This window comes from Sorex fumeus, unplaced genomic scaffold (assembly GCF_029834395.1).
Source record: "Sorex fumeus unplaced genomic scaffold, SorFum_2.1 ptg000063l, whole genome shotgun sequence".
Lineage (NCBI taxonomy): Eukaryota > Metazoa > Chordata > Mammalia > Eulipotyphla > Soricidae > Sorex > Sorex fumeus.
In genome coordinates, this window is record NW_026606120.1 from 58,749,827 (window position 1) to 58,763,690 (window position 13,864).

Consider the following 13,864-nt stretch of genomic DNA (forward strand, 5'->3'; position numbering starts at 1 on the left):
AGGATGTTTTGGGTAAATGGGAGTCATATATGAATGGAATAGCATCCAGAAATTGATTGAACTCTTATTGTTATTTGATTTTTGATGAAATTATGATAAAACTAGGGATAGTCTAGTTCTTTCAACAAATAATGCTGGGAAATGTGGAATAACTTTTACCTAACATCTTATTTAAATTAATTCTAAATAAATTAAAGAATTAATATTAAAACTGTCCTCCAGTTGTTCATCGATTTGCTCGAGCAGGTCCAGTAACGTCTCTGTTTTGAGACTTCTTGTTACTGTGTTTGGCATATCCAATACGTCACGGGGAGCTTGCCAGGCTCTGCCGTGCGGGCGAGATACTTTCAGTAGCTTGCCGGGCTCTCCGAGAGAGGCGGAGGAATCGAACCTGGCTTGGCCGGGCTAGCTACATGCAAGGCAAATAAATGCCCTACCGCTGTGCTATCGCTCCACATTCTAAAATAAAAGTATTTAATTAGACTATGAGATTGGGGTAGATAACAAATTCCTAGCACACCAAAGGGCAAACACAAAACACAAAAGTGGTCATCATTCAAATAAAGATGAAGTGGGATGCCACATATTTTATATAATATATACATACATATAATTTATATATGTGAAGTTACATAAATGATTTTAAATAGGCAAGAGATTTAAGCAATTGTGTGTTAAAAGAAAATGTGCAAAGAACCATTTCTTACTTGAAAAACTGATCAGTGTTAGTGATCACCAGGAATGTGGTTAATTAAAATACCAAATGCCAACAGAAATGATTAAATTTAAAATGACTGATAAAATTCTTGATCTCACAAGATGGTAAAATGATACAACCATTAAATTAAATACACATAATATAGTAAATACTTCTCCTAGATATACACCTAGGAGAAAGAAAAAACATATATCTATTCAGAAATTTGTATTTGAGTCTTTGTATGAGTTTGATTCACATTAGCTGAAAACTTGAAGTAACTCAAAAACTAAATGGATACATAAATTGTCATGTAGCCATATAATGGAACACTGCACAGTAATGTAAATAAATGAATGCCCTTTAGTACCCACAGCAGTTATACTTAGCAAAATATGGTGTGAGTACATTTACATGAAATTCTGAAGTAGGTAGTATAAATCCGTGAAGACTGAAAGCCAGTCAGTGGTTGTCTGGGACCAAGGCAGTGGGGAAGGCAGGTGGACACAGGGAAATTTTTTTCATATGTATAGATTATGGTATAGTTGCATACATGTATATATTACTCAGACTAATCAGACTATATACTCATATTGCTATATTTGCTGTATATAAGGGTAGTAAGGTTTAAGGAAAATATTCTTAAATATGACCAAAAATTTATTCAAGCATCTTCAGAAATACAGAGATGTGCACCACTTCCCTATATTGCTTTAGAATGAAGATTGTCAGAAATAACATGGTGTTTAGTATAGCATCTTATTGATATGACTAAAGATGTCCACAAGCCTTAACTTTTTTATCACATGGAATGTAAGGAATAAAAGCCAATTTAGTTAAATAAAGTCATCAGTCATTTAATTTCTAGCTCCTAAAAGCAGAGGACGATAGCAATGGTAAATTACCAAATCAGCATGTCTCAAAATAGTTGATTTGGACTAGTTGCTGTCAGATTATAGAACAAATAAAAACACCATATCAGAAACATTGGCATTTATCATAGTTTGGCTGTATCTAAGTTTTAAAAAGTAAACAGATCATGCATTTAGTTTTATTTACTTCATTATGTTTAACAGCTTTAGTGAGCATAATTTAAGTAAACTTTGATATGTTCTTGATATGAGTGGAATACAATGTTGAGTTTGATTGTCATATAGTTTCTTTCACAGCTTAATGTATGTGCTATCATTGATCCTGCCCAGAGTGAGATTTTGAGACTATTGTTTTAAGTATTTATATTGAGGTCCAGAGCAGTAGTACAATGGGTAAGGCGCATCCCTTGTATGTGACCATCCTGGGTTTAATTCTGGATATCATATATGGTCCCCCAAGCGTTCCCATGAGTGACTAGCACTGAGTGCAGAGGCAAGAGTAAGCCCTTAGCTTCATTGGGTGTTACCACAAAATAAGAACAGAAATCAAGTATTGATATTGAGTATGACGGTTTTATTAATCAGACTTTAATAGCTCTGTTATTATGTAATCTGAAGATCTGAAAGATTCCACTTAATTAGTAGGATAATGTCTTGTTGCTTTTATGATCTCAAATTTCTCTAGTAACTTAAATACTTTGTCAGTTACATCTCTGCAAGTATAGCTGGAAAAGAAATTGATGTGAACTGATACCAAAAAGTAAAAGTACTTTATTGATATAATTTGAATTTTTGCACTTACATGTGATCCAGCACATTCGATTTTAGTGTCTTTTCAGAAGAGAATGTAAATAACTGGTCAGTTGTTTTCCAGTTCATCTGTATTCATGTGATTCATGTGATATAGAACTGTACAATTAGGTAGGTGTTATAAATAGTATATGGCGAAAGAAGACAAACTTACTCATGTTTCCAAGATTTTATAGCATATGTGCAGCAGAGGTTTGCTACTCTTTAATTTTGCCTTTTGGCTAACCAGCTGACGCCCAGTTGAAAAGACTTATGGTCTTATGAGGCCACAGAAGCCTTAATGTTCAGTCTCCAGCTCCCTCAGGTTTTGGAGAACGCCATGTACCATCAGCAGCTTCAGTCCCCACCCTCTATTGCTAACGCTCATCTATCAAACTTGAGGCTGAGAGTGAGGGAGAGGAAGCTTCCAGATAAACATACAGCAGCGCCTAAACAGCTAATCACTCTAGGCTTCCGCTTCCAGGCCCTATAATTAGAAGGCCTTCTTTTCCTTGTATTTCCCGATGACGCAAATTCTTTTTGTGGCTTGGCACCTCATTTGGGGCGTGGGTTTAGTTTATGGCCAGGCTGCAGTCTGGTTTAGTCTTCTGATGCTGCATAAATAGTTCTCAGGCCACAGTCTACTTCGTACAACTTTTTCCTTTTATGTATATCTGCTTTTAAACTTGTTTTCTAGAAAAAAAAGATTGTTATTTTCTCTAGCTGAATGCATGCAAAAGAGGAACTTACACATTCAAAGAAAGCATATATTGTATGATACTGTGCTGTTTCTCCTTTTTCCTGCTCCTTCAATTTTTTTTTACTATTATTTTTTTCCCCCTAGTAGGGCTCACTACTGAATTATAGAACTTACATTTGCATGGAGAAGTGGGGAAAGCCTTTAGATAAGATACATAAAGGAAATAAGGATATATTTTCAGTGAGCTATTTCAAAATTTGAATTTGTTTTACATATTATAAGGTTGAGCAGATTTGAATGTCAGTTTGAAAAGCTAAGAGCATATAGAAAAGTGTTTACCTGTGATTTCCATTCAGATGCAAGAGAATAGTTGTCTAGTTTTATTCATATGCAAGAGAATAATAGTCTAATAATAGTATAGACTTTGCTTATATGAGTTAAATATTGATATTATTTTAAAAGTAATCAAGTTTATCTTTGGCAGGTGAGTAATATATTTGTGTTGTAAATGTATGTTCATCAGATATCCTGTCAGTATATTTCTATTGACTTGTCAAGTGCAGAAGATAACTTTGTTGTGGGAAAGTCAGATCATAACATAGAAGTGGATTTGTGTTAACTCACCAAAAAGGAAGAGTCAAGAAATTCTGTCCTTCAAAGAACAACAAAGCATTCATGTCCAACACAGAATTTATTGTTTTAATAACAGTAACATTGAGAAAGAATGGAAGAGGGCTGGAAAGCTATTTCAGTGGGTAAGGCACTTGCTTGCATGTGTCTGAGCTAGATTCATTCCACCGATATCCCATATGGTCCCCCAAGCACTGCCAGAAGTGATTCTTGATTGCAGAGCCCAGAGTATCACCAGGTGTGACCCCGCCTCCCATCAAAAAGAGGAAAGAGTGAGAAGTTTATAAATGACCTCATCATTGAGTGAAGTGTGAGGCCATGAAAATAAACCTAAAGATTTGAACTAGATCTTAATGAATGATATAATGACTACATTATATTGTTTAGAAAGTATTACGTTGGCTATGCATTGTGATAACTTTTTAATTTAATATTATTCTGTCCATTGTATTTTAAATGGTAATTTCAAATATACTTCACTTTTCACTTAATTCCTGCCTTATCTTTGATCCCAGGTACTTAATAATCTTGCAAAATTTTTTTTCAACAAAATTTGTGATTCCTCTTCTGGCATAGTGGAGAGGCAGCAAACCATTATTCCAAGTCAACCAAAATCAGGGGGGGATGATAAAGAAAGAAGAAACCAAAATCTGGGTGAGACAGATAGTACAAGGGTCAGAGCTCCTGTATTGCATATATCGTACCTGGATTTAATCCCAGCACAACATATTGTCCCCAAAGTACCACCAGATGTGACTTTTGAACATAGAGCCAAAAATAAGCTCTAAGCACAGCCTAATGTAACTGAACCACCGTTCCCCCATCCCAGAACAAAAAAACCCCAAACCCCCAAAATTTGTATAGAATAAAAATAAACATACAAATTTAAGCCCTTTATAGAAAATTTTCTTAAATTTGGGGTCACACCTGGTGGTGCTCAGGGGTCTCTTCTGTTGGGTACTCTCGGGACCATCTGTTATGCTGGGAACGGAACTGAACTTGATTTGATTGCGTGCAAGAGAACTGCCTTGCCCCTGCTATATCTCTCCAGCCCCAAAATAGCAATTTGGAATTGTGGTTTTTTTTTTTTTTTTGCTGTTTTTGGGTCACACCTGGCGATGCACAGGGGTTCCTCCTGGCTCTGCACTCAGAAGTTACTCCTGGCAGTGCTCAGGGGACCATATGGGATGGTGGGAATCGAACCCGGGTTGGCCACGTGCAAGGCAAATGCCCTGCCCGCTGTGCTATCTCTCCAGCCCCGAGGGAATTGTGTTTTTTAATTTCTAGAGCAACTAATAAAAATTTAGCATCAAGCGGGTATTCCAAAGTGGAAGATAACTCACAGGGCTAGTGCATGCAGTTTGTATGTGAGAGGCTGTGCTCAGCCACAGCCAGGAGTGACCCCTCCCCCACGCAATACCCCAGGCATAGCATCTGAGCACCACTGGATGTGCCCCAAAAGGTAAAAAAATGGTGGGGTGGGGGCAGAGGGAGTGTGAGATCTGAACAGCTCATTGTTAACTGAATATTAAACATAATTAAGTTATCAAAAGGGTAAGGCAGGAATATAGAAATTAGAAAAAAAAACAAGGAGACAACACTATTAATTTTCTTGAACTCACATTAGAAAAACATTCTAATTACTAATGTGTTTGCTGAGAAAGAAACTGTTAAGTTGCTTGTTATGGAATTATGCTAGAAGTAAACATGTAAAAGATAGCTAAAATTTTTGGCTGTGTTTGAAAATTTAAAAAGAAGAGAAAGATGGGAAGCAATGGGGGACAACAGGGGTCAAAGAGATTGGGGTACACTGGTGGTGGTAAGGAATGATGAAGCTAAATATCCAAAACACGCAATGAGCAGCACTTAAATCATAAGACCCAAACGTGAACGAATGAACTTGAAAAGGTGCCTGTTTAGATGGCGGGCTAGGGTGAGGGTGGCGGGGAAGGTGAGGGAACTTGGAAACACTTGTAGAGGGAATTTGACGCTGGTGGAAGGATCGGTGCTGGAACATTGGAAGTCTAAAACTCAGCTGTGGAAAACTTTGTAAATCATGGTGCTTTAATAAAAATTTTTGAAGGAAAAAAATTTAAGGGGACCAGAGAGCTGTCAATGGACTGAACCCATGCTTTTCATGAAGGAGGGAAGGCCCAAGTTCAGTGCCTGGCACAGCATGTTTCCTCATGCACAGAGCTGAGAGTAACCATTGAGGACTCTAGGCATATACTCCATTCTGTGCCAGGAAAAGAACAAAGAACCCTCAGAAATCTTAGAATTAAAAGTTTTTAATTGTTGTGATGACTTGTTCTGGTGCTCACACATTTGTTTGTGGCACTTGCAGGAGACTGATGTTCACACACATCCTGTTTGTGATGCTCACCAGGGCTTAGATGTGGTGCTCACAGGATTCATATTTCAGTTTTGACACTCGTGGGCTAGAGAAATAGTTCAGCAGGGAGGGCGATTGCCTTGCACGTCGTCCACCCAGATTCAATCTCTGGCACCCCATATGGTCCACTGAGAACTCCCGGGAGTGATTCCTGAGTGCAGTGCCAGGAATAAGCTCTGTGTACTGTCAGATGCAGTTGTGGTGCTCAGCTACACCTGACTGTGCACCAGAGACTATCACTTACTGTTGCAGTTCTAGGGCAGAACCCAAGCTGTGAAGCACTGGGATTGTGCTTGACACATATGGGTGGCACTGGGAATAGGACATGAAGCCCCATGCTTGTAGGACAAGTATCTGCCCCTGAAGTGTGCCTGAGCCCCTCAATTAAAAAATATTAAATCATTTATCAATTGTTAAAAATATAACTCACATAGTCTTACACATTGTACTGAACATCCAGGGAAGAAAAAGTAGCAGTTTCTCCCAGTTTGTTTTAGGGTAGAAGAGTTGAAGGAATGTTTCATGTGCAGAGAAGCTTTACACTAATAGAAATACACAAAAGATTGTTAGAAAGGAAAATTATGAACTAATAGCCTCAGTCATGAGGGTCTTCAACACATATTAGCTTGTTAAATTCAGTAATTTATAATAAAGGATTTTGAGTAGAGCTTATCCTAGACTTGCAAATCTTGTTTAATATTTGATAGTTTTTATATTTATTATATTAACTCAAGAAGAAAATCCACATAATCATAAGTGTATAAAAAGCATTTGACAGAATTAAATATTTGCTTTTTAGAAATCTCATAATAAATCAGCAGTAGAGAGAATGTAGTTAACTTCATAAAGGGCATTTAAAAAACTAGTGCTAACATCAGACTTAAAATTTGAAGTTAAATATCTAAATCAAGATCTGGACTATGGGAACTAGAGCGATAGCCCAGTGGGTAGGGCATTTGCTTTGCATGAGGCCAACCCGGGTTTGATTCCCAGCATCCCATATGGTCTCCTGAGCACCACCAGGAGTAATTCCTGAGTGCATGAGCCAGGAGCAACCCCTGTGCATCACCAGGTGTGACCCAAAGAGCAAAAAAAGAATTGGACCATGTTCTTAGCATAGAGGATTTGGTTTATTAAAATTTATTAAATAATTTATTCAATAGATTAAAATTTATTAAAATAAATTCATAGGACCATCATACAAAATAATCCTAGTAATATTTTTTGTTTTGTTTTGTTTTTATTGTATAGGTAAATGAGCCAGAATAGTCAAAATATGCTGATAAGGATCAGAAAGTGAGAATTCACTTGACCTTATTTCATAAAATTGTCACAGTAATGAAAATAGATAGAAATTAAGAGTATTTCATAAAGATGTACACAGTGATGGGCAGTTTACTTTGAGATAGTTGGACAATAAGGGACAGAGAATTTAATGTATAAAGAATTGTGTTTGCAAGGTACCTTGCTTGGACTCATTTGTGGCATATAGGAATATATGAGATGAATACCCACGAATATTAAAAACAAGGGCTAGGAGAACTGGTCTACAAATGGAAGTTTGTCACAAGTGGAAGAACTGGGGAAGGGCAGTTAGAATAGAGGAAAGACCCATTAGGGCAGCGATAGTTGGAAATGATCACTCTAGACAAGAACTGAGTGCTGAAAGTAGATTAAGGGATGTGCACAATAGCTCCTCAGCACCTATATATTGCAAACTGTATTGCCCAGAAATTGATGGGGAGAGGGGGAGAAGAAGAGAGAGACAGAGTGGAGAAAGAGAGAGATGGGGGAAGAGAGAGAGATGGAGAGAGAAAGTGAGGGATTGGGGGAGAAAAGTACCTGCCACAGAGACAGGCTGGGGTGGGGAGGGAAGCGGGGAGGGTAGTGAGACGAAAATTGGGGATATTGGTGGTGTGAAATACACACCAGTGAAGGGAATTGGTGGTGTGAAATACACACCAGTGAAGAGATGGGTATTGTAACATTGTATGACTGAAACCAGTCTTGAATAACCTTATAATTGCGTATCTCATGGTGATTCAATTTTAAAAAAAGATACATTGATTGGATTATTTGAAAGAATTTGACTTCATTCAAAAATGTATGATAGACCTAGAAGCAAAATATAAGTCTGAATTTCGCTCAAGAAAGTGTAGAAAATATCTGTGATCTTGGCTTAGCTGAAGAATTCTCAGCTCTGACATTTCATCTTTTAAAAAAGTGGCCTGTAAAAGTTACTGTATATTGTTTCAGTACATGTTCTTCTGGGTCTGAGTCAGGGTTTAAATTGCTGAATTAAATTCAGGTTAAAATTAAATTTAGAATTTGGATTTGAGAAAAGGCATTCACACAGGAATGGGCTTTAGTTCTATAGAGAGATGTCATTTTACATACTAAGCACATTTGTTATTTTAAAATGTTTTAAAAGTCTGTAAGTTCAGACTTAAAAAACTTTCTCTGCTCTTTATTGGGGATATAAAAGCCATATATCTGAATTCCTTTCTGCATTTGTATACTAATATAGAGTTACAGTTTTGTATTCACATATAAAAAATACTGTGTTCTCTCATTTGTGGGGTATAAAACAACATAACATGAGGCTGACACCTAAGGATAGTAGATACACAGGACAGATATAGCTCCATAGCTGGAAGCCTGCCTCTTGAGCAAAGGGGAGAAGGCAGCTGGAATAGAGAAGGGATCACTAAAAAAAAAAGAATGCTAGAGCAATCGGTCGGGATGGGAGATGTGTGCAGAAAGTGGATAAAGGACCAAACATGATAACCTGTCAGGGTCTGTATTGCAAACCATAATGCCCCAAAGTAGAGAGAGATTATGGGGAATCATGTCTGCCATGGAGGCAGGGGGAGGGTGGGAAAGGTGGGTTACTGGGGATATTGGTGGTAGGGAATGTGCACTGGTGGAGGGATGGGTGTTTGATCATTGTGTGATTGTTACCCAAACATAAAAGCTTGTAACTATCTCACGGTGATTCATTAAAATTAAAAAAAAATACTGTGCTCTAATTTTCTTGTTGTGGGAATTTTCTAATATCTTTGGTATCATTTGCATCTGGTAATATTTTAAAGCAGTGTGAATTCTTCATGAAACTATTTTCCCCACAGATGTAATTAAAAAAAATCTTGCTCTTTGTGTGTGTTCTTAGGAATGCTTCTAGTCACAACAGACACCCTTGGCCATGACTTTCATGTCTTCCAAATTCTGACACATCCTTGGTCCTCTTCACAAAGTGCTGTCCATCACCTCTACACTCTTCACAGGGGAGAAACTGAAGCCAAAGTAAGTTGTGTCTTTTATTTTTATTTATTTCCCTTCCAAGGTCTCCCTTCCCTTTGTCCTTGCAGTGTTTGGAACTGAGGGTGGGAGGGCCTACTCAATTAGTTGTGGTGTTTGCACAGTAGGTTGTGTTGCTTGCCAGGCATTGGACAGTATTTTTTGGGGGGCTGGGGACCTTCCCAGGTGGTTTTAAGGGTCTCTGAGGGCCATTGTCAATAGTACCTGGCCAACTTGGACTGGGCCAGTGACTTGGTGCTGGGGTCCATTGATTGGTGCTGCTCAGACCTGCAGGGCTGACAGCCACCAGGGTCACCCCCAGTGACTACTAGGGGGCATTCTAATGCCTAGGATTGAACTTGGGTTGGAGTACATCACAGGCATGTACCCTCCCCCTTTTACTGTGTCCCTGATCTCCACTGTGCACTTTGGTTGAGTTGCCCACACACCCTTAGTGGCAGTGGACTAGAGAATTCACACCTTCTTGTGTCTTTAACTGCCCCAGGGCAGTGCTGCTGTTGCCAATGCCCTGGGAATGCCCAGCCTCCTGCCCATAATGCTGCTTCTCCCACTGAGCTTGCCATGGGTCCTAAGATGTCTGTTTCTTTGGAAGGTATTTTGTCAACCATCACATTTAATCAGATCAGCTTTTTTATGTCATATCAGAGCTTAATGTTAATATATAAGAACATGGTCTATCCTTTGTGATAGAGTAGAAGACATAGAAATGAAGAAAATCATTTATCTAGTTATAACCCAGTAAGTACATAACAGGTAAATAGTTCAGCAAATTTTTATGTAAGTTCCATCTACATTTCTGTTCTAACTCTGTTTCTTGGTACGTATATTTACTTAATGGAAATCAGCGAATAAATGATAATCGTGATGTTTTTACACTTTATTTTGTTAATAGATGTGGGAGCACTCTAGTGGTTCTCAGGGATGGCTGGGCAGCCACTTCAGGTGGTGTTTAGGTACCACGAGGTTTAGACCTCAAGGTGCAGGCATGGGGGTGGTGGTATCACATAAGCCTGACTGAACCAAGGCCTCACACATGTACTCTGCCACTGTGAATCACATCTCTGCACAGGAGTTGAATTTTTTGTTTTGTTTTTTATTTTTTAATTTAGTTTAATTTTGGTGGGGCCACTCCTTACAGTGCTCAGGGCTTACTCCTGGCTCTATGCTCAGGGACCACTTCTGGCAGTGCTCTGGGGACCATATGCAGTACCAGGGATTGAACTGAGGTCTTTTGTGTCCAAAGCAAGTGCTTTACCTCCTGTTATGTCTTCAGCCTGTTTTTGTTTTTTACAGAGAGCTAATACCTGACATTTACATGTATAGCACAATGAAAACATGTGCATCCTTATATAAAAGTGAATTAGCACTTTTATTAGGCAGTGTGATAAGTGTTTTATATATATTTACTATTCTCAGTGTCTTCTGGTAGATAGGCCCGTATTTGGAGGAATGAGTAGCCTCCAATTCCAGAAAGTCTTCATTTCAGAGCTTGGGGTTAGTCCTGGCCAGCCCTCTATGATATGGACTTTCTTTGAAAGGATAACTCATTGAACCACTTTCTCCCAAATCCTGTCCAGAATATATATTTTTAAAAAATTCTATATATTTATGATAGCTATCTTAAATATATAGAAATATTTGAGTTATGATATGAATCAGAAAGCAGAGTTTTTTTTTTTAAATCAACTCTTATTCTGAAAATTAATCATAGAAAGTTTCCAGCTTTTACCCTGCCTTCTTTAACATCAACTTCATCCAAATAGGTGATGAGGAAATTCCCTCCTTCTCTCCTTTCTTCTGTCCTTCCCTCTTTCCCTCTTGTACTTCCTATTCTTTGTCAGTGTTTGAGGGCTGCTCCATGTTTCATGCTCAGGGATCATTCTGGGCAGTATTCAGGGGATCATGCAGTTCAGGGTATTGAACCTGGGACTCCAACGGCAAATGCATGTGCTCTAGTCCTTTAGATCTTATCCTTGGTCCCTCTTTTTTTACCTTTTCTCTTTCCCTTCCCTCCCCCTTTTTTTTTTGTGCACACATAACGTGTACACATTTGCTTGCACGTATTCTAGTTTATACTCACAAGGGGTTAGTTTTTCATTGTGAAATGTATTATACATGTGCTTGCCAGGGATTGCCTATGTAGCCAAAATGCACACATTTTTTTTATTGTTCCTGTGCTAGTGGCAGGGGAGGGGCTGGTGGTGGTGGGATGCATGTGCTAATTGTGGGGCTTGCACATGTGTGGCTGTGGTGTGCTGCAGATCTGACATTTGCAAGGCAGGTTCTTTTGCTTCTGAGCCAACCCGGGGTCCTGAAAGCCTTATTTATTTATTTTTTTTTTTGGTACAGTTGAAATACACAAACATTAGAATTTTAAGAATCACTGTTGCTATTTTGAATGAACCCTTAGTTAGACTTTGTCTTTAGCTGATGAGTTTTTACATTACCAAAGTGAAATAGATATTATGTACTTCCTGGTATAATTCAATAGGATACATTCTGTCATCTATGAGATATTTCTTTTGTTGAAAAGTAGAAGGCCAGAGGGAGATAGTTCAAAGCAGAGCACAAGACCCCTGAGTTCAATCCCAGGTACCTCATCTATGAAATATTTCTGCCCAGCCCTCCTTAATTTTTTAAAATTTTTATTAGTGAAACACCTTGAGGTACAGTTGTACACTTACAACTTCTTGTGCTTGGGTTTCAATTATACAATGATCCCATCCCTCCACCTGTGCCCATTTTCCACTACCACTGATCCCAGTATCCCTCCCACCCCCCCATCCCCCCATCCCACCCTGCCTCTGTGGCAGTGTATTCCCTTTTGTTCTCTCTCTCCTTTTGGGTGCTGTGGTTTGCAAAAGAGGCATTACATGGCAATCATGTTTGGTCTATAGTCTACTTTCAACATGCTTCTCCTATCCTGGGAGGATCCTCCCAACACCCTTTATTTGGTGTTCCTTCTCTGTTTGAGCTGCCTTTTCCCCTAGCATGTGTGGCTGGCCTCCAAGCCATGGAGTGAATCTTCTGGTACTTATCTTAGCTATTCTTGGGTGTTATTCTCCTATTTTTTTACTTTATGTTCCCCAGATGAATGAAATCTTTCTCTGTCTGTCCCTCTCTTTTCGACTGCTTTTGCTTAGCATGATACTTTCCATGTAGTACCACTTGTATGTAAATTTCATGACTTCATCTTTTCTAACAGCTACATAGTACTCCATTGTGTAGATGTACCAAAGTTTCTTTAACCAGTCATTTGTTCTCGGACACTCAGGTTTTTTCCAGATTCTGCCAGCCCTCCTTATTAAACCTGAGTCTACTTTTGAACATAATACAAAAATAAAATAGCAGTGCAATAGAAAATTGAAATTGTATGTAGTGTACATCCACAGCAGGTGCCATACTGCTGAGTTGTATCCACAGACTCATTGTGAACTATATATGTATTTATTTATTTTTGGGTTTTGGACCACACCTGGCAATGTTCAAGGGATAATTCTGGCTCTGCACTTAGGAATCACTACTGGCAGGGTTCTGGGGACCATATAGCATTCCAGAGTTTGAACTCCTATCAGCCTCTGCATGGCAAACCCCCTACCTGCTGTACTACCTCTCTTGCCCTGAGCTAAGAAAGGTTATTTATTTTTTTGGTCGTGGAGTTGGGGGTTCCAGTCTACCTGGTGATGCTCAGGGTTTACTCCATGATCTGCACTCAGGAATTACTCCTCGCAGTGCTCAGGGGATCATATAGAATGCTGGGGATTGAACCCAGGTCATCGCCATGCAAGGAAGGTACCCTACTTGCTATACAATCTTTCCAGCCCAAATGTAGACTTATTTAAAAATGATACATATATCTTTCAATGCGAGGGCTCACTTGGATGTGCTTAAGGAATTGTGCAATGCTATGGACCAGCACTTTGAGCTATATCCCAGCTCTAAAATTGCATTTCAATATAATTACTACTTACAAGTTTACAATATAGATTTTTCCATTTATGAATTACTGTGGGCTTTTTCTTTTGTTTTGGGCCACACCTAGTGGTCTTCAGGGATTACTTCTGGATCTGTGCTCTAGAGTCATGCCTGATAGGTGGTGTCAGAGACTGAACCTGGGTCGGCCATGTGCCTTACATGATGTACTACTGCTCCAACCCAAAGACTAGTAATTAAATTTTTTTAATTAAATATTCCATGATTTCAAGTTTATTGTTAGTTGACAATAAACAATTCAACACCAATATCTCCACCAGTGTAAGCTTTCCTCCACCAGTGTTTTCATATTTCCTCCCCATCCTGACCCTACTCCACCTCTGCCTGTCAACCTGACAAGCACATTACAGAGTTTCTCTGGTTGCCATTTAGAACTCTTGTGTACACTTCTGTTTAATCTGTATTTTGGATATCTGGCTGTACCCCTCACTCACATCACTGGTATAACTAAAACCCTGATGCCCGTTAAATCT

At 38.8% G+C, this 13,864-nt stretch overlaps 1 protein-coding gene across 7 annotated transcripts in view; it reads left to right on the plus strand.

The window, feature by feature from the left end:
- The window catches only part of BCAS3 (BCAS3 microtubule associated cell migration factor), a 660,253-nt gene that overhangs the window by 219,112 nt on the left and 427,277 nt on the right, over positions 1 to 13,864 (plus strand). For all 7 annotated transcript variants that reach the window (XM_056128182.1, XM_056128175.1, XM_056128179.1 and 4 more), the window contains exon 14: positions 9,250 to 9,383. In XM_056128182.1, the coding sequence (XP_055984157.1) occupies positions 9,250 to 9,383 (134 nt within the window). The remainder of the gene's footprint in view (positions 1 to 9,249; positions 9,384 to 13,864) is intronic.